At 41.9% G+C, this 21477-nt stretch overlaps 1 protein-coding gene across 19 annotated transcripts in view; it reads right to left on the bottom strand.

The window, feature by feature from the left end:
• The window catches only part of AFF1 (ALF transcription elongation factor 1), a 257647-nt gene that overhangs the window by 19630 nt on the left and 216540 nt on the right, over nucleotides 1-21477 (bottom strand). For all 19 annotated transcript variants that reach the window (XR_008625173.2, XM_034958884.3, XM_055111597.2 and 16 more), the window contains 7 exons: nucleotides 16850-17782; nucleotides 6999-7102; nucleotides 5807-6044; nucleotides 5026-5117; nucleotides 4437-4497; nucleotides 956-1092; nucleotides 304-375 (listed from right to left, as the gene is read on the bottom strand). Coding sequence is in view for 18 of the 19 variants with exons in the window: in XM_034958884.3 (XP_034814775.1) it covers nucleotides 304-375; nucleotides 956-1092; nucleotides 4437-4497; nucleotides 5026-5117; nucleotides 5807-6044; nucleotides 6999-7102; nucleotides 16850-17782 (1637 nt within the window). In the remaining variant the exon portion in view is untranslated. The remainder of the gene's footprint in view (nucleotides 1-303; nucleotides 376-955; nucleotides 1093-4436; nucleotides 4498-5025; nucleotides 5118-5806; nucleotides 6045-6998; nucleotides 7103-16849; nucleotides 17783-21477) is intronic.

Raw genomic sequence — 21477 nt, 5'->3', positions numbered from 1 at the left:
TGTGTGAGTTAGTATGTAAAGTATCTTACTGCTCTGTTCATACTATCGCAAAAGTAAATGCTGGTAGAAAACACAAGGATATAACTTATATCACAAGACCAAAGCATTTACCAAGCCATCAGAAAAATGGCAGCAGATACCATTTTATAAGAATTACTATCAGTGAGGGATTAACCTTTTGACCAAAGTACTGACTTGCTTTTCATAATTTTCACATTAAGAAAACAAATTTCAAAATCCTTTTGTAACATCAACAGATGCAAAAACAAATTTAGTACTATTTAGACAAAGGAAAATACACACCATAAAACAGCAAATATTTTCTCTTGTGTTGGCGCTGTGGCATCTGAGAAGGATTTTAATGACATTATGAATCTATAGGAAAATATAAAAGTACATCAGGTTTTAAACAAAGGCAGACACAAATACAACTTATTATGCTTGTTTCCATTTTATATTGACTTTTCCTGAAGAAGAGATGAGAGCATCACAGGAAAAAAATTAAAAAACCCAAGGCTTTAGAGCAACAATCCAGGCCATTGAGAAAACTAGGTGAGTACACATGTCTCTTGTGTGGCTTGTCTACCTCTTGAAACCAAGTAAAGTTGTGTCCTTACTGAGTCCCCTGTTGAAATGTAGGTAAGTAAACAAAGTAGAGGCTTAAACTGAGAGGAGAGGACACTTGATAAAAAAGCTAAACTGGAAAAACCAACCTCCCTGAAAGCTTTGGCACTTCTTGGCACACTTAGCAAAATGATGCAGTTGGACCCAGTTATTCTGTGCTAGCACTTCATCTAGAACGCAACTTCAGGACAAAAACTAGTTCTTAGACCAATAACTTTTTTAAGGCTCCCCTTTATTGAGCCATCTTCACACTAAGGTTCAAATGGATTAAAACAAGAAAGGTGAGGAAAGAAAAGGACTTAAGAGGAAAGCACAATGAGTCGGCACTTACTTAATGAGATCTACAGTTTCTGAGTAGACAGAGTAAGCTGACTTGGATGCCTGGCTTTCAGACTCTGTGGCAATTCCACACTCAATGAAGGACAAGACGGCTTCCAGGTACTTAAAAGCCTTTCCAACCTTGTCCGTCTGCAGGAGAAGAACGTGGTCATTGTTAGGCTGAAGACAAACCTTGATTTAGTTTCTCACCCACATTCTTTAGTGTGACTTTCCTCCGCTGTCTTAGTTTAATTATGGCCAGGGAGAAGTGTGAGGATGAATGAACTAAAAATGATAACCAAAGCCTGTCAGCTATGACCTGCTGAAAACTATTTTAGCAAAAATTCATTAGTAAAAAGAAAATGATCCTGTATTAAGACCATGCTCTCAAAGCCTTATGAAAGCACATATCCAACTAAGGCAGTAAGTACATAGTCTCCTTGTTATCAGTGTCAAATTACTCATTCTATAACTTTCTTGAGAAACAGATTATTCCACATGTCTGGAGTAATGCAGACACATATTTCTTTGTGCATGCTGAAGTTTATTAAAAAGAAAACACTCATCATGGTTTATGAGCATGTTAGACATAATAGCCAACAATAATTGTTTTATGCATTTTACAGCCCAATAGATTAATCTCCTTTGACATCTGCTTTAGTACACAAAGCCATCCCCCGAGGCCAACAGGGGTAACATTTCAGAGTCCCTTAAAGGGAATGTAGAAATATGAACAAAATCAGATATTGGTGGTCACCCTACACCCTGAATACACACTTTGTCACATAGCACGCTTCTAAGTGGCATATGGCAAGTGCAGCTGATGACAGTGTGATGCAACTGTCTTTCTCTCTACATGTGGCATATGTACTGCACATTGAGAGCAACTGATTAGCATTTGTAATTTCGGCTTTGTATTTGATATGTTCAAAAAGAAAGAATGAAAATAGGGGCCGGGCATGGTGGCTCACGCCTGTAATCCCAGCACTTTGGGAAGCCAAGGCGAGTGGATCACTTGAGGTCAGGAGTTTGAGACCAGCCTGGCCAACACGGCAAAATCCCATCTCTACTGAAAATATAAAAATTAGCCAGGTGTGGTAGCAGGCCTGTAATCCCAGCTACTTGGGAGGCTAAGGCAGGAGAATCGCTTGAATATGGGAGGCGGAGGTTACAGTGAGCCGAGATCATGCCACTGCACTCCAGCCTGGGTGACAGAGCAAGACTCTGGCTCAAAAAAAAAAAAAGAAAGAAAATAGTAAAGATGTAAGTGGAATACAAGGAGCTGGAGACATGTCGGCAATGAGAGCGGTATGGGCTGTCAAGCTACTTAGGCATGCTGCTGCACTCTACACGGGGCAGAAACAACGCTTCTCCCAGTGAGCTGACAAGAGAATGACTTTAGTGTATACTGTTCTCATGTTTTACCAGTAGCAGAATGAACTACGCTGCTATACATATACACATGTAGTATACATGTATATTTCAGAATATTCAATTATTCTAACATTTTTTATTTTAAAAGGTAACTTAATAAAAAAATACTTTTTCTAGAGAACCGAGACTCAGATTAGTGACAGAACAAAAATCAAATGAGTATTCCCCAATTAATCAGCAGTATTTGGCATGACCGGTTTGCTTCACTGATGGAACTGAATTCTCCAAATATACTTATTCAACACCATCTCTTTCATGGGATTTCCAAAGTTAATATTGGCTTTAGGCTAGAAATAAACTAAACTACAATACTGTGTAGCAATTTGTCAATATCCATTTCCTTTAGATAAGTATATCATAAGGCCAATAATGTCCATATTTCTGTGATTCCATGTATCTCCTGAAACATTGTTAAAGTAGTTTCCCTCATCACTCATCAGTTGAAGATAACGTAGAGAAAAAATACATCCCTTTCTACTCAGTTGGATAGGTAACTATTTGGAACACCAATTGCACATCTTTGAAACATTATGCTATTAAGGGAGAATATTATGGAGTGGGTGGCCATAGGGGCTTATTGTCCAAGCTGGCATATTTTAAGAGTGAAATGGGATATAATTATTTATCAAACTGGGATGAAACAGGCATAAACCAGGACTGTCCTGGCACACTGGGATGTACAGTCACCTTAGGTAAGGAGAAAGAATGTATGCATATGAATAGATTAAAAACAAAGTTCCCTAGAGTATATTACTCCTTTGAATAACGAGAAATCTAGTACTGAAAGTATCCAATGTCAAGGTAAGTTTTAGATAACTGGCTGACAGTGCGAAATATTTACTCTTTCCAAAACTCCAAAGATTCATACAGTTCCAGTAATAACCTTGGAAAAATGGAAGCTGCTGAAACCATTGCTTGGCACAATCTCAGATTCTTAATTGACTTAGGTCACCCTGGTACAGCGCAGTTCTAGGAACAGGGCTAGAGACGCTTGTCTTTGACTATCTTACAGAATTGAGCATGGTAAGGAATCAACATTTTGCCTAATGCAAGGGTATCTGATGAAAGGGTCTCAGAAGAGATACAGGTCTGCAGAATAGGGTTGAAGAGCACCAGGCCAGGATCTTGCGGGCCGGGCCACCATGAATCAATCTGATTCAGACCCCTGTGGGTGTCTGAAATGTGTAGTTAGGTTTGCATGTGAACCAAAAAAGGCAACTCATGCCCTTCCTCTGTGTACCAAAGTTCAACATATGGCTTTCCAGGGAGGTTTTTGCATTTTTGCATTTGTGGGGATTTAGGTTTAGGAACTCACTACATAAGCAAAAGCCCCAGAGTCTTGGATATCTAAATATGACAAAGGGCAAACATTATCTCATTATTGCAGTAGTGATGTAAAAGCATAATTATGTACACAATTAACTACAAAACCACCTTTTAGAAAGTCCAAAAGCCAATAGGTAAAGAGAATTCATGTTTTTAAAGCATGTTTACCAACAGTATAATCATTACCTTCATCTTAAAATCTCATCTAATAGCCTAGCTCAACTCTTCCTTCAGGTCAGCCTCTGAAGGCTTTAAGATAATTTTGGAATGTAAACAGGCTTCCTGCCTTGTGAAATGTTTTAGAGTGAACACACGTTGACTGAGTTTCAACAGCAGGACTCATTTTTCACATCCAAAGAATTGATGCAGTGGAATAAAAAGGCACCTATGCATTAAATCACCAGCAGGTAGATTAACTTTGACTTACTTAGATACAAAACTTGTGACTAGGTCCTTTGTATATCTGCCCATGATCAGACTGAATCAATGGAGCCAAAGAAAATAACACCACCAAGAACCACCTACCCCTTAATCATTAAGGTCCTGATTTTGCTGCGTGCATATGTTGTGGCCAATGGTAGGGCCCATACACTCCTTTCTCCTGCGCCTGCTGCACCCCCGCCTTCCACCGCACATACGCTGAGTGATATGGAATACGGCAGAATGGAGACTACCAAAAATTTTTTTTACTATCAAAAAACATTCTACCAAAGAGATAAAGGGCCAATACTAACCATTAACTCTGCTTTCTGCTTCATCTTTTTTGCCTCCCTCATGTGAAGGTCTGCTTGTTGTCTGAAAAAGAGGAAAAACCAGGGACAGGTCATATGAGCCAAAAATTACTAGACTAGGGCAAGATAACTTAAGACCAAGAGTGAAAAAGGATGGGAGGACAGCAAGGGGAGGAGAGAGGGTAAACAAAGAAGGAGAAGTGGAAATAAGGAGGGGAGGAGGAAATGGAGGAAGAAAGAGCAAGAAGTGGCTGGGTGCAGTGGCTCACGCCTGTAATCCCAGCACTTTGGGAGGCCGAGGCAGGCGGATCATTTGAGGTCAGGAGTTCGAGACCAGCCTGACCAACATGATGAAACCCGTCTCTACTAAAAATACAAAAAAAGTTAGCCAGGCATGATGGCTCATGCCTGTAGTCCCAACTACTTGGGAGGCTGAGGCAGGAGAATCACTTGAACCCGGGAGGTGGAGGTTGCAGTGAGCCAAGATCATGCCACTACACTCCAGCCTGGGTGACAGAGTGAGACTATCTTGGGAGGGGGAAAAAACAAAACAAAACAAAACAGAGCAAGAAGAAATCATCTGAAGTCTTACTTGTCAAACTTCACTTGAGGCTTCCCTGGTTTAGAGTTACCATTTGGCAAAGAAGGCACTGGAAAAGGATTTGCAGTATCTCCGGAAGAACCCTTCAAAAAAAAATCAATATACAGATTACACTCTAACATTTAAGACCACTGTCCTAAAAGTACCATCCCTCTTAAATAGGCCAAAATAGTAGTTTCAAAAAAGAGTAAATCAAACAATGCACAATCTACCCTGGCTAAACACTTCCTCAGCTACAGATTCAACTGAAGCAGTGGTTCTGATTGTACTGGGGACTCAAAAAGACTAGAATGTCCAAGAGATCAGAGAACTCACAAAGCCACACATAACACTTTCTCTTAGTCAATCCAAACACACCACTCTACTCCACCCAGATTAACAGGAAGAGAGGAACTTTTATTTGAGAAAGTGGATCATTTTTTCCCCATTATAACCAAGAATGAAAGTATCTGAGACCAAACATTCAAAGCAGGACTACACAGGGTAACTATTTCTTACTGTAAAACACCCTATCAAAAACTAGCACAAAAATCTATTTTGATTTTTCACCTCTGAAATCACTGTAAGAAGAATAAATCGACACCTAAATCTTTGTGTATTATTAACTACCTTTTACTCTCCCTCCAAAAAGTAGCATTTTAAACACAAACAGTTGCCTCATTAAAAGCAATGGACAGTTCTGAAGTGCCATCATTAGCAACTTGTCTTCTTTGGGAACGTAAAGGTACAGCAATGCATTCCATCTTACAGAGTGACCGCCGCCCCTGCTCACCTTGTGCTCCGAGGAGCTTCTGGAGCCCTTCCCCTCTACTCTTCTCTGCTTGGGAGTGGAAGAGTCTTTGTGGTTGCTCTTGGTACTGCTGGCACTTTTGGGAGGGTCCTGGCCACAGGTGTCTGCTTCCCGCCTTGACCTCTTAAGTGCAGGCTTGGCTGGCTTCTGGGAGGACGAGGACACGGGTGGCGGGGGGAGCATTTCCTTCTTTGAGGACTGTGAGGAGGGCCTGGAGGGCCTGGGGTGAAACATCACGTAAAACTAAGAGGAGGCAAAGTACACATCAAGCGGCTTCGTTGTTTAGTTACAAACTGGCTGCTGGCACAAAGAGTAGGGTATGACAAAGCATGAAACTGTGTAAACAGGCCAAATTTCAGGGACTTTTTGAGGCATTTCAAAAATCTAGCCCTACCCATTAGTGATAAATGAAGCTGTATAGTTTCTAAGCTTGCAGAGTCTGCCAGTGGTCCCGACTTTCCCCAACCATTCCGAACGCCTGCTTCAGCTGCTTCCCAACCGGTGCCTTTCCCTGACAAGAAGACGAGTGGACACACACCCTCCACATCTGAGCCTTCCCCATCTCTGTCGGTTCCCACACGGTGACACTATGCATTTGTTTTTGCCAATACATTTTTTGAAGCAATTTCTTGAGTAAATCACAGTAAATAATAGCTGCTTGTTATATTTACGTCTTCCTGGCACTACCACTTCTCACCTGCCACCCCTCTTCCCAACAACAGACACTGAGTGGCCCGACAGATTCTTAGTCATCTCTAAAAGAAGGAGCACTGAACACAGGCTCCCGGAGTCCAAATGCTGGCTCCAACACACAGTAAGAATTCTCTGACTTTGGACAAGTCATTTTCTCTGTGTGTTTGTTTCCAATTCTGCAAAGTAGAAATAAGGGTTCCTTTCTTACTTTCCCTCAGGGAAAAAAAAAATCCAGATGTCTAAAGAAATTGTCCATAGTGAAAATGTTTCTGATAAATCTAAATTTGCTGCCACATGAATTGTTAATTCCTGTAAGGTCCTCATGGATGCAAGAAACAAAAACAAACTCATTACATTGTCCAAATGAGCTTGAGTTTATTAATCCACTGATTCTACTGCAGAAGAAAAATTTCTTTGCTATGTCAAGACCCAAGAAGTGTTGATCACTGTACATGAGGTGGTTGCTAATCTCTATACTCACTTTGTTTTAGAAGATTCTTTGTGGGAGGATGAAGAAGACGACTGTGATTTGATTTCCTTCTCCAGTCTGATTTTCTTGTTATCACAGTCTCTTTCTGCTTCACCCTGTTATTACAGTATAATCAGCAAAGCAAATTATTACCAACATAATTGTACAGACAAAACAGAAAAGAAAATATAGAAAAGGCAAAGAGGGTAAAGGAACCTTTGGAGACATCTCTGTACGCACAGCAACCTTCTTAGTACTTAGCATGTGTGTCTGTGTGTGTGTGAGTGTGATGGGGAGTGGGCAGGGGACAATGTAGATTTGATGTAATTTCTATTGAGACAGATTTTTTTGCATGAAGAAAAACAATTCCTCCCATGCAAGAAAACGAAGATGTCTAAAGTAACAGACAATGCCAGTAAGTAGACTTCAATAGACCACTGATGTTTTTCTAAATAGAAAAGAATCCACGAAACATGCATATTTACAACAAATAATACAGAGATGATTTTTTATGAGGTTTCCTCCAACTTCTTTCAAAAGAACCATCCACTTACACCCACTAGTTTATTGTTTGTATAAAATTCAAAATGGACTACTTAAAGCTTACTTTATTTTCTACTGAAAAATAAGTACAATGTTGAAAGGAAACCGTCTACAAAATCCCCTGTGTATTTTACAGAAAGGACTACAAAGATATACAACAACAATAGAGACAATTGCTCTGGGATTCTAGCTAACATTTTTTCCCCTCCACTGATTCAATTTTTTTAATACTGTCTTTATATCTCTCCATATACAGAAACATGTTTTTATTTTTCAAAAAACCCTGAAAAGACTGTAAATATTTTAGTGGGAGTAAGGAAAAGGGAATCTGTCACTATTGAATTTAAGTATCTCTAACTTGGTAGCTTGAAAGTAGGGTTAAAAAAAAAGAAAAAAGAATTTAAGTACCTTCAAAGCATCCATTTATACCAACTAAAGTGCTAAATACATTTAATCACTAAAACAACACAGAATTCTTCCACGATGAAAGTCTTTCTTTCATTCTTGTGCCTCACTTGTTAGCACATACACCAGCTTTCTAAGGAGTCTGACGTGCAGACTCCCTGACGGCCTCCTTCCCATGGCTCTGGGTTCAGGAGGAAGCCCACATACTGTCTAGCAGGTGGCAGGTAAGTGATGGGTGAGACCCTGCAATTAATTCTCATGTGCATTTATAGAACGAAACTTCCTAAGTGTCAGGTCACCAAGTTAGAAATCTGGGACACCAGTCAATTTAGGACAATCCCTAACAAACCTGAAATCCTCTCTTAAAAAATAAAAAATCTTCAAATTAACTGTGGGAGGTCCCAGTTTTCCTGTGTCTTCCTCTCCTCCTGAGTTTAAGAAAAATGAATAATTTAAGATGTGTAGGCTCAAAATCTGCCCAGACACCAATAAGCAGCCTGGCTCCACACAAAATAATAGAAAACAGAAAAAATACAAAATTCCCTTCTCCTGGCATCCTACAAATCAGTGTGCCTGCATCTGCACATCCACCCAGCCCTTCACAGGCTCCTTTGGAAAAAACACTTTTATTCATTTATGCAGTGTCTTGTTTCAAAACGGCTTCCTTCAGAGTGGCTTACAAAGATACCTGTTTTTCATCTTGCGGCATGTGCACAAGTGAGAATGTTAAGAAGGGAAAATACAGGAGGAAGAAATAAATTAAGGCCAAGTGAAGGCTCGTACCCTCGGGAGGCTATCAGTTCTCACTGTCCTGCACGCTACCATCTGGCAGCTGCAGCCACAGCCACATCTAGGGAGCACCTGAACTTGAATGGTGTTAGTCTGAAATGAAGACTTAGTACAAAAAAGGGAATGTAATATTTTTATATTGATTTTTTTACTGATGTATAACAGACTTACATATTTTGGGAGTTGATTAAAGTAATCTTTTAGGTATACTGGATTAGATATAATTATTAAAATGTTAGGCTGGGCGCGGTGGCTCATGCCTGTAATCCCAGCACTTTGGGAGGCCAAGGTGGATGGATGACTTGAGGTCAGGAGTTCAAGACCAGTCTGGCCAACATGGTGAAACTCCATCTCTACTAAAAGTACAAAAATTAGTTGAGTGTGGTGGTGCGTGCCTGTAGTCCCAGCTACTCAGGAAGCTGAGGCCAAGAATCACTAGAACCCAGGAGGTGGAGGGTGCAGTGAGCTGAGATTGCGCCACTGCACTCCAGCCTGGGCATCAGAATGAGACTCTGACTCAAAAAGTTTTATTTATTTTTTTTTTTTACTAATCTTCCATTTCCTCCCCTTTTATAGTTTTTAATGTGGTATTAGAAAAGTTTAAATTACATATGTGGCTTATATTCTATTTCTACTTGACAGCACAGTTCTTCACAGTTTGCTATAGACAATCTGAAAATTGGGTTCTGAACTACTAATCAGATTAGCCAATGCAAAGAAGGAATTATAAATATACTGCTTAGATAAGATAAAAACATATCAGCTACTCAGAAATGTAATAATTCATTAGAGAAGTTGGAAAAATGTACCTTGAAGGACTGAAAAAGGAGATAATATGAAATAAGCAACCAAGTTCTAAACCCACAAATGAAATGCAATAGGAAATTCTACACAGCTGTTTCTCCTGCAAGCATGGACCCATAGCAGATCCTGGAGCACAATTTAGAGTGGCCACATGCCAACAAGAAGCTTGCTGGGGCATTGCGACAGGGCTCTGCGCAGCATACAAACCTCCGTTCAACAACTCAGAGTGCTAACACTTGAGAGACAGTGAATAATGGTGGAGAGAAAAAGAATCAATTGGAAATGATGGGGTTAAAATAGAACCTGACTTCTGGTACTGGTAACTCTTTTGTCAATCAAGCACCTAATTATGCCCAGGTTACCCTGTTACCAAACGGCCCAGTGAACTGTAGTGAGTTTTAGATGAAAGGCAGTATAGCCGGCCCAAGAAACATTACAAGACAGAAACTCTGTCTTTGAAAAGTCAAAATTTGCTAAAATATCCAGATCGATACTAAATTGAACATTAGGTACTAAAGTATACTTTTTTAAATGAAAGGTATTTCCAGGCAGTTAATGACACATTAAGGCCCCCAAGGCAAAACTAAGCATTAACAAAGCTACTTCTTAAAGAAAACACCAAAGTTTAGCAGTGAAATGAGAGCTGATTTTTGTTCATATAGTTTCATTTTGCTTAGGACATGCTGGTTGTGACTATAAGCCAATCTGGCAGACCTTATAAACCACACATGAAGATACAAGTCAGGGCAAATCAATCCTCACAGACTGGTTATAGCTCTGGCTGTGCCAATCGGTGACTCAAGTAGACAGCCAACAAGAGAGAATGCAGTGAGCACTAACTTCAGCGCCAGCATCTAACAACTGCATTGGCACTTACTGGAATAATATGCTTTATATTGATATTTAGCAACCTAGAAGCAGATAATATTCTATAAGCTGATAGAAAGGAAGCCATCAAACTAAATAAAGCAAAAGTCCCCTTCTGCTGATTTTGCTTAACTGTTGAGATCAAGCCAGCGGGCATGAGGTTAGTGTTTTTTTGTACACTATGCACTTAGAACTTCGTCATCTTCTGTCTGGAACAGTCACAGAGGCTTCCCCAGAGTAGGCACTCGGTATTTGTCAGTTGGCACAGAAATTCAGCTTAACAGCTCAGGGACACAGCTGAGGGCACTGGATGCAGGACTGCACACAACTTTAAGTGGATGGATGTAGGAAAGGGTCATTAACATGGGAGCCATGCAATATTGGGTGAGCGGAAATGCAGACCAAAATTCCAAGAACAAGACCTGCCGTAAAACAGGAGGCATGCTGTTCTTTAGATTTTTCTGGGTCAAGAAGCCATTCAGATGAGGTGATACTCTCTCTTCAGGAGGAAAAAGCAGTCCCTTTGCCCTGTGGTTTATCCCCAGGTCATCCCCACTTCAGGGAATCTGGCTTAAGGTCTGGGTTTCAGAAATTCTTTTTCTACTAGGTTAGTTGTCTCAAGGATGGTGCCTCACCTTCCACAAAGGGAGGCTGCCGGCTGACGAATTGGTCCTCACAGACTTGTTTGCTTTTCTTAACCTGTTGGGTCAGGCAGCCCTGATCATCTGCCAGATGCTGCTCCACCCACAGTGGAGCACAGGGCAAGAGTGAAGGCCATAAAAGGAAGACATGGGCTTGCAAGGGGCCGAGTCAGTTTCCGTCAGGGAAAGCCTCTCGGCAGGCTGCGCTGCCGTGCAGCCAGCTCACCAAGCAGACACTTCTAGGAAGCGGGGAAAAGGTGGCTTTTTCCAGAACTGACACTTATTTGGTGCCATAGAGATTCTAGCAGATGGAAAGATGTAGTTAACCAGGAGCTTGGCTGTGAAGGAAGATGGGAGCATCTGCAGGACTAGCTAAAGTGGAGTAGGAATGTGTGTGGGCACTGAGTGGCAGTGGTGGGGGCCGTGGAGGAACCAAGCCGGGGCTGACGCGGTAACCACCTTATTCACCGGCAGCGCCACAGCCAGTACGCCAACCTTGTGCGCCTCTTGAGAATCCTCCCAACAGACACTTGTACGGAGAAAACACATGTGAAAAAGAGGAAAGATCACGGGACTGGGAGGAGGCAGCATGCCTGAGCTGCAGATCTATTTTTACTCAGCAGCCAAGCCATGTTAGTGCCTTTTTGGATCTCATCTATAAAAGGTGGCAGCTGATCAAGGGACCACTAAGGTTCTTTCCGCACCTAAATTCTAAGGCTCTATTATCTTCTTCCAAAAGGAAGCAAATGAGTTTGGTAGCACATGCAACACAGAAAACTGGAGAAGCAGTCTTTGGGGAAATTCAGGGACTTCCCTGTGATTCGCCTCGGAAGGAGATTCAATATGAAAAAGACACAAGGGACACCAATTCAAGTTTGTACCAAGATCAGGCCCAGGGACTTGCTGTGCAGACAGGTTATGTTCACTGGGGTGAGTGCTACAGAAAAGGGAAATTCATCCACTTGTTTTTCTCTTTGGCGAGGGAACGCATGATTCAGAACAGCCTAAGCTATCACATGCATATGGTTGTGGTGCTCTCCTCAGGGTAACTAACAGGCACGAAGAAATTTAGATGTAAGTGGCCTTAGTCAATCAGAAGGGATGAGCTTTCATTTTGAACGATAACTTGGGGTGCTGATCTGGAGCAATAACCCAAGAAGACAGTCAGATCTTGGATGGAAGGGAAGGACTGAACCAATCATTCCCTGCAATAAAACTGCATTTTCCTACTAAACATCATAACTTCCCTTCCTCACTCCTCAAAACCCATAAATGATAGCACTGGAATGTCTTTCCCAAAAAAGTTAAAGCGTCTTGGTCAGCAAAGCGATTATTTAGAAAAAGTAAAAAAGACTTGAATGAATGCACCTCCTTATTCAGTTATTCATCTAAATGACAATTAAGACAGACTATCCTTCATTTGAAAGGAATCTGTAAGATGACTGAATGAAGTGAGGAATTATCTCTATGAGCTCCTAGAACAATGCAAGGCTCACACATGTAGCTCTATGCACGTTAGGTGTTTATTTTTCCTTTTTTAGAGACAGGGTCTTACTCTGTTGCCCACGCTGGAGTGCAGTGACTCAATCACAGCTCCCTGCAACCTTTAACTCCTGGGCTCAAGTGATCCTCCCACCACAGCTTCCCGAGTAGCTGGGACCTCAGGCATGCGCCACTGTGCCTAATTTTTCTTTTTTTTCAGAGACAGTGTCTCACAGAGTTGCCCAGGCTGGTCTTGAACTCCTGGGCTCAAGCAATCCACCCGCCTCAGCCTCTCAAAGGGCAGGGATTACAAGTGTGAGCCACTGTGCCCAGCCAGGTACATTTTTAGAGGGCTCCCAATTGCACTGGCCTGGTTGCATATTACTGTATATATTGTGGTTCTTGAGTTCAACTTTTCTTCCAAATCTGGAAAAAAATAAGCTTGGTTTAAGAATTCTAAAGAAGAAAATATAGGCCAGGCATGGTGACTCATGCCTGTAACCCCAGTGAGGCAGGAGAATAGGGTCTGGAGGCAGGGAACCTAAGGCCCACCCAGCCTGACTGGATATAAGATATAACCCCTCCTTTTTCTGTGTGGCAGCTGGAAAATGAAAGTAACTCTGATTGGTCCCCCCTACAACCAATCAGACTAGTCGTGGACCACTAGAGTGAACCAATGGGAAACCAATGGGAAACCTCTAGAAGGCATATAAACCCCAGAAGAACCAGTGTTCCTGAGCCTCTTGCTTCAGCCAGCTCCCACCCTGTGGAGCATACTTTCATTTAAAATAAATCTCTGCTTTCACTGCCTTGGTTTTTTGTGCATTTTGTCCAATTCTTTGTTCAAAACACCAAAGAGCTAGACAACTACCCTCAACCAGTAATGCCACTGCTTTGGGAGGCTGAGGTAGGATTGCTGGAGGCCCAGAGTTCAAGACCAGCCTGGGCAACAAAGTGAAACCCCATCTCTACAAAAAATAAATAGCTGGGTACAGTGGCATGTGCCTGGAGGGTGAAGCAGGAGGGTCACCTGAGCCCAGGAGTTTGAGGTTGGTGAGCTATGCCACTGCATTCCAGCCTGGGCAACAGAACGAGACCCTGTCTCTAAAAATAAGTAATTAACAGAATAGTCTCTAAGCTAAAAATAAAAAAATTTTAAAAGAAAACATAAGTTGGTATTAGAAAATCTAAACTGTAATCAGACTGATGAAATTCAGTAGTTTATGTAAAGAACACGACGTGAGGCCATGCATATTTACCCTCACAGTTTTCTCTACTTTTCCTCATGCATTGTTCCTTACCCACTGTTGTAGAGTAGTAAAAAAAAGTGTGCATTTCTATAGGTGCCATGTCTAACGGCTTCATCACAGCTGTTAGCCATCATTAACTCTTTATGATCATCTTCATACACTTTTAAGTCTGAAGTGGATTCAAGGATCTGTAAATCTTCTGAAAGAAAATATTTGCTAAATTTTGTGCCAAGAGAGGGACAGACTCTAAGAGGCCTTTAAATAAAAACACTAAATACCACTAATGTGAAGGATCAAGCAAGTTCTTCTATTCCTCTGACTATATGCTCAGAGTTTTTTCTAATGTTCACATTTAAAATGAACACAATGAAAAATATCTTCATTATCCAAATGTGAGCAGTACCCAAGCTTCACAGCCCTGTCTCTGCCGTGGAGAGCAGGCCCACACACTGCTGCCTGCTGGAGCAACCGTGCTGGTCACAGGGCCAGAGGCAGAGAGCCCTAACAAGCAGTCAGGGCGCTAATGAGGAAGGGGGGACAACCTGTCCTCTACAGAAAATAATGAGATTAATATGTTCAACAACTCCCATCCAGAATCCAGCAGGAAGTTAAACCAAACGACACATGATTCTCTGATGAAGAAATAAGAACACGGTTGACTGGTTTTTTATATTTATTTACCTGAAAGCTTCTAATGTTTCTAACTAGTGACATATTTCAGGCCAGGAATTCTGTTTGCCTAGATCATGATGTCTAAACACTGCACACTTGACCAACTTTGGATCCAAATAACTAGCTTTGTATGCTCTTGGGCCCTGCAGTACGGCTCTGCTTCAGTGGTTTCCAGCCCTGATAGGCACTAGGATTACCAGAGGAATTTTTAAAATACCAGTGGGGGTTGGGGATTCCCGTCATCAGTGCTAAAGGCTACCAGGTGACTGTAATGTGTAGCCGGGGTTTGGAACCAGTGGGTCAGACATCAATCCTGACAGTACCACGGAGGCAGACTGTTCCCCAGGCCAGATCTCTCAGCAGCTTGACAGCGCTTTAAAGAAATCATGCACTCGATTAAGATGAAGGGATCACTATTTCTGCATGCTCTAAACAGAAAGATAAATGAGCTGCCCAAGAGGTGCTCAGCCAAAACCTGGGAACGGCTTATAGAGGGCACAGTTCCCACAGTCAACAGTGAGAGCTGAAAGTTTCCCTTTCTAGAGCCACAAGCTACACTTCTAGATTTGCACTGGGGTATGAACTAGACTGAGCTCTCTGGGGGATCCTCCGGGTTCTAACATTGCCACCTGGTAGGTAATCCTTTCAGAAGTGAGTACCTGTCCCCACTCCAGCTAATGCAGACGGTCAGCACTGGAGACCACACAAGACCACAGCAGCTGGGAGACAGGTGAGAGATTTACCAGGACAGGGAGCTACCTGAGTGTGTTCCTGAAGTTTTCCCAGGTGTATCAGCTGCAGGTATCTTTTTCCTAACCAGGTCCATCACAATTTTCTCCATAAAGTTTTGTACCTTTCACACACATACACACACACACACACCCCAACCCATCCCATACAAAAAGTTTAAAGAAGTTTCTGGCATGAAAATAGGCCCTCTTCTAGCTGAGACAGAGCACTGGATCCTATCCCACTCGACTTGCCTGCTGCAAACATGGCGGCAATACACATCCTTTAGTCTGCTGCAAGGAGGTTCTGAAGAAAGCAGTCGCCCTTTACTATTCGGTAAAGTCGTGTTATATTTTTAACGCACTGGATTAATCAGTCAAATCTCAGACATGACAGCAGGCTTCATAATCTTTTTTTCCTTTGTTATTCTTAGCTCAACTTCCACAGCTGAGTAAGAAGTTTTTCACGTACTTACAAGAGTGTTAAAAATTTTATTCCTTCTCAGCAGGAGAGAGTTGGCCCTTCTTGTGACTTTGTCTCTGATTCTTGGGCAAGTTGGCTTGGGAATGCTACTGGGGAAAAACTCACTAATCTTTCATCAACATGAAAAAGCAACAAATAGAACAAGAACTCAATGATTCAAAATAAAAGGAAGGAGACTGTCTAAAACAGTGGCATGTTCAAGTAACAGACAATCTTAAATAATGCAGCAATTTTGTTACTCTGTCCATTCTGTATCCAAAAGAATCTTCCAAAATTATAATAAATAAAATGATATGGTCAACACTTTGCAACGTGCCATTATCAGCCTATATTACTCAGTGAGACACTAATCACATGTTAGTAACTGTAAAGAGGTGTTGTGTGGTCATGCGTTAAAATATGGATGTGATATTGGTATAAAAGATCCTACTATGAGAGTAAAATTTGTATAGAGCCGTTCTTTTAATAATTCAGAATATGAATTAACATTTCAATTCAGATCAGATCTCAACTACTAAGGCAAAACCTAATGGGTCAGGTGGTAAATGCCAGTTACAAGAATAAATGAAAATGAGGCTGGGCATCGTGTCTTAGGCCTGTAATCCCAACACTTTGGGAGGCAGAGGCGGGTGGATAACTTGAGCTCAGATGTTCAAGAGCAGCCTGGCCAACATGGCAAAACCCCACCTCTACAAAAAAAATACAAAAATTAGCCGGGTGTGGTGGCACACACCTGTGGTCCCAGCTACTCAGGAGGCTGAGGTAGGAGGATCATTTCACCCTAGAGGTAGGGGCTGCAGTGAGCCAAGATCGCACCACTGCACTCCAGCCTGGCAACAGAGCAAGGTCCTGTCTTAAAAAAAAAAAAAAAAAAAAAAAAAAAAAAAAGAGGCGGGTTGGGGGCGGCCCTAGATGCTACATTATCCTAAAAGAAGCTATTGTTTTTAATGACTGCCTCACCTTTTTTCAAACTAGCAAGACCGATGGAAGGACATAACATGTGTTAATGCCCATCTGCAGAATGAGAAGCGAAGTCCAGACAGGTAACGCTGGAAGAAGGTGCAAAGGCTACAGCGAATCAAAGCAAACACTTGTGAGACAACTCAACTGGGCCTAAATCAAAGGCCGATCAAAGATACCACCAGGCCAACAGCAAGGATGGTCCACGCTGGAGTCAGGGCAGTCTCCCCACACTCACCTTTCTCTTTTTGGCCAACTTGCTTGAGCTGTCTGAGCTCCTCTTCTCAGAGCTGTGCTTCTTCCCTGCGGGCAGCTGTTTATCTTCTGCTTTCCTCTGGCGGCTCCCCTTCCCGGGAGGCTGGGGTATCCGAGAGAGCAGGTCTAGGGTGATCTTCACCATCAAGCTTTGTGGGGGAGGAGTGTCCCTGAGCGGTGAGAGCAGCTTGGTGTCTCTCAAAGGCAATGGGAGTCTGTCTTTGCGGCTGTCCTCCTGGACCACCACGGCTTGGCGGCAGCCACTAGTCCTGCTGCCACTGCCACTGTGGGGTGGGCCCTGGCTCTCAGTCAGGGGAACAAGAGCAAAGTGCTCAGGGCTCCTGTCCTCCACATTGTCCTTCGCGGGTTCTGGGCCTGAGAGAGCCTTAGAGGGGGCAGGGAGGGAGCTCTTGTGCTTCTTCTTCTCACTGGAGGGGGGCACTGCTGGCTTGGGCTCATTGCTTGCTGCGGCCCGGGGCCGTCCTTTCGTCTTCACCTTGGGCTTGTCTTTGGAAGTCTGGTCTCGGGAGCCATAGGGAAGAAGCCCTGGCTCCCTTTCCCCCTGCAGGCTGGTCCGTGAACCTGCCCGGGCAGAGGCCTTGGCAGGTTTTTTGGGTTGTTTGGTTCCAACGGTTTGCCTTTGTGGGGGCTCCTGCTGTGCCGGAGACTTCTGACAGCTCCTCTTTCCGGGGTGGGGGGCTTCGGGTAGGGCCCGGGGGGCTTTGCTGGAGCTTTTAGGGGGAGGATCTTTGGATTCAGAATGCTCCTGACTCGTGGCACTGTCGCTGCTGCCCTTACTCTCTGGGTGCCGCCGTGGGGGCTCTGTGCTCCCGGGGCCCTCCGGTGGCGCAGCTGGCTGGCTGACTTTGGTCAGCCAGTTGTCCAGCTGCCATTTGTTTGTTGTTGGAGGCTCAGGCTAAAAATAAGGAAAGAAAGAAAAGTGTTAACTGACCATTGATGACAAATTATTCTTTTGTGTTAGTCACCCAATTATACAACACTGTCCTGCAGAGGAGCAAATACTTCCAAACCCAGAATTTAGGTTCCGGTCATCCTCCTCAAGTTATAAGTTCTATAACAATTAACTCTTAAAGCAACCTTCACTTTTTTGTGGGATTTAGAAATTTGGTAATAGCAAATATTAATCAATAGGCAATTGCCAACTGCTGAGAAATCTTTATAATATATTCTAATGGTAATTATAGTATAATTTAAACAGAATTGACACATTTTGTTTTGTGAACTACTCTATTAAGGAATAATAGGAGGAAATGAGTAAAAAATCATTTCATCAAGTATTTGCAGAAGGCAGCTAATGAATAAATTTTTAGTGGGCTCACATTTTATCCTTTTTTTGACATATTTTTCAACTAAAGATGACTTTTATTCAAGATGAGACCATTTCTCCTTTTTGTGTGTGACAGGGTCTCAATCTGTTGCCCAGGCTGGAGTGCAGTGGCATGGTAATAGCTCACTGCAGCCTCAAACTCCTGGCCTCAAGTGATCCTCCTGCCTCAGTCTTCCAAAGCACTAGAATAACAGGCCCATTTCTCTCATTTACTTAAAAACATTATGTAGTAAACATTTATACGTGACAAAGTTATCATATCACATATAGTATACAGTGATTTGCAATTTTTACACCTTGATAAAGTCAGTTGGGTCACATTAGCCAAGCATTAATCCCACGTGAACTCTTTAAAAGTCAAACATTCGACCAATATGGTGATTCAGGCCTATAATCCCAGCTTTGGGAGGCCAAGACAGGAGAATTGTTTAAGCCCAGGAGTTCAAGACCAGCCTGGGCAACATAGCAATACCTCATTGCTATAAAAAATTTAAAAATTAGCCAGGAGAGGTGGCACGTGCCTGTGGTCCCAGCTACTCAGAAGGCTAAGGTGGGGATTGCTTGAGCCCAGGAGTTTGAGGCTGCAGTGAGCCATGTGCACTCCAGCTTAGGTGACAGAGTGACACATTGGTCTCAAAAAAAAAAAAAAAAAAAAAAAAGTCATACATCAAATCTCTCATTACAAGCAACCTGGTCTGAAACAGCACCTATGTTTCTAAGATACAAAGGGAGGCATACAGTCAGGGGCAATGAGATTGTACAATTATGTGGCATAAAAACAGAGGTTCCTGGCTTGTTACCTTAACTATTAGCTCAACCTTTGTTGATAAATTAACTGCTGTTGCATCCCACCACGTCTCTCCAGCTCGGCTGTTAGACCTTATTAAAAGAATGACGGAGACTCTTGTGTCTCCAAGTTCCACTACTCTATCTTGCATATAGTGGGTGCATGAGATATATGAGTATTCTGCTAGGTGGATTACTATATCCATGAATTTCATATCATATAGAAAAATACTAGTGTCTAACAGAGTGAGCGATAGTTACATTTATTTTAAAGACTATACATCGCTGTCCTTATGTCCTTATCTTAAGAAAAATACTAATTTCTTTAAAGATCCACTCTGGGAGGTGGTTTGTAGAAATAAGTCATACACATAATGCATCAGAAAATTAGCTGAAAGACATCCCACTTCAGATTTATTTGCTTAGATTATAGATAAGGAGAACACTCCGGTAGATGGAAAGGTTTTAAGGGGAAGAAAGACTGCTGACAATTTTCCCGAATGGAACATCCCAAATAATTCAACTCCATAAAACATGGAAATCTCATGATGCAAAATATGTGGCTATGACATAAAGGCTTTTTGGCCAGGAAAAGGTTAGGTAATAAAAGGATCAGGTAGATAGTTCGGGTTTAGTGTGACTAACAGAACAGAACTAAGAAACTTAAAAAACCAGGCAAGAACATTCTTTGGACAGTAAGATGACTACATAATTCCTTTTTTCTTTCTGTTTACCCCATACTGCTGCTTATGATAACATTATCTTCCTTACGGCTTCCTTCGCTTATGTCAACTGTATACTCATGCTGTCATCTGAATTTAAGGGCAGAGAGGGAGGGAAGAAGGAAACCACTATTATGTGGCAGGCATTTTGTCACATGTAATCTAAATCCGTATTCAATATTCTAAGAACGCAGAATGGTTAAGAGTAGAGAAAAGATTAGCACACAATACCCACTTGTCAAACGTGATTTCCTGGAGACTTCAGGGTGTGGTTACATAAGTGGTTAACTGATGGGACAAGGTAGTGAGATACATCACTTGCCAATCACATCAGGCACAAAGCCTTCACACCCTTCCTCAGGAAAGGTATGGACATATCTTAACCCACTGGTTATATCTACAACTGCACCCCAATCCCTGACATGCTCTTTAGAAGACTATTTATGTGTGAACCCAAAAGGGAAGTCATTCCCAGTATAAATAACATCTGGTTTCCCCCCCAACCCCCAAAACAGGACAGTACTGAGATGCATTTAGTAGTCCCTAAAGGAACGTCCTGATTACAGAAATAAAATATATTCTTCCACTACAGTCCTAAAAATGTTCCGAAGGAAGGCCTATGTCCCAATTTGAGGGTAAAATTGAGTAGTTGTGCCAGACAAGGGGAACAGGTAGGGGCAATCCTGTATACCCAATATTAAGTTGTGAAATGGATATAATTTGATACATTATTTGGGTGTTGTGATGGAAAAAATGTTTTCATAAGGGATTGATTAAAAATATTTTTTAGGCTGGGCGCGGTGGCTCACACCTGTAATCCCAGCACTTTGGGAGGCCGAGGTGGGTGGATCACTTGAGGTCAGGAGTTCAAGACCAGCCTGGCCAACATGGTGAAACCCCGTCTCTACTAAAAATACAAAAATTAGCCAGACATAGTGGCACGTACCTGTAGTCCCAGCTACTCAGGAGGCTGAGGCAGGAGAATCACTTGAACCCAGGAGACAGAGGTTGCAGTGAGCCGAGATCACACCACTGCACTCCAGTCTGGGTGACAGAGTGAGACTCCATCTCAATAAAAATAAATAAAAATGAAAATAAAATATTTTTAAAAATAAAGTTTAAGTAGATAAAAGTGCCAAGGTTTTAAGACTTTCAAATATCCTGGGAATATTTTATCTTTGTTAAGAGGATCAAAGTTTGGACTTTCATTTCTTCCTCTGCGTCTCCTCATCCCACCCCCAATCTGCCCTCCCAGTGCTGGTGCAATCCAAATACTGCAAATTGGAAATAGGAAAAAAAGGATATAATTATTTTTTATTAGGTGTTTTAATAAATTGGCAAAAGTTAGTATATTTGAGAATGAATTATGATTTTGAATTAAGAAGTTTTGAGCTATGCACAATATAGATTTACTCTTTTAGTAACACTACATAGCTATGGGGAATATGAGTGCAAAATTTTTTTTTAAAAAGAGCATTAAAAAAATGGAAGATACACACTAATTTGTGGGAGCTAAAAAATTAAAACAATTGAACTCATGGAGATAGAGAGTAGAAGGATGGTTACCAGAGGATTGGAAGGGTAGTAGGGGGTGGGGGGATGGTTAATGGGTACCCAAAAAAAAAAAAAAAAAAAAAAAAAAAAAAACCAGAACAAGATCTAGTATTTGCCAGCACAACAGGGTGACTGTAGTCAATAATACTTTAATTTACATTTTAAAATAACTGAAAAAGTATAACTGAATTGTTTCTAATA

This window comes from Pan paniscus, chromosome 3 (genome assembly GCF_029289425.2).
Source record: "Pan paniscus chromosome 3, NHGRI_mPanPan1-v2.0_pri, whole genome shotgun sequence".
NCBI lineage: Eukaryota > Metazoa > Chordata > Mammalia > Primates > Hominidae > Pan > Pan paniscus.
This window is presented reverse-complemented; position numbering and strand designations above follow the sequence as displayed.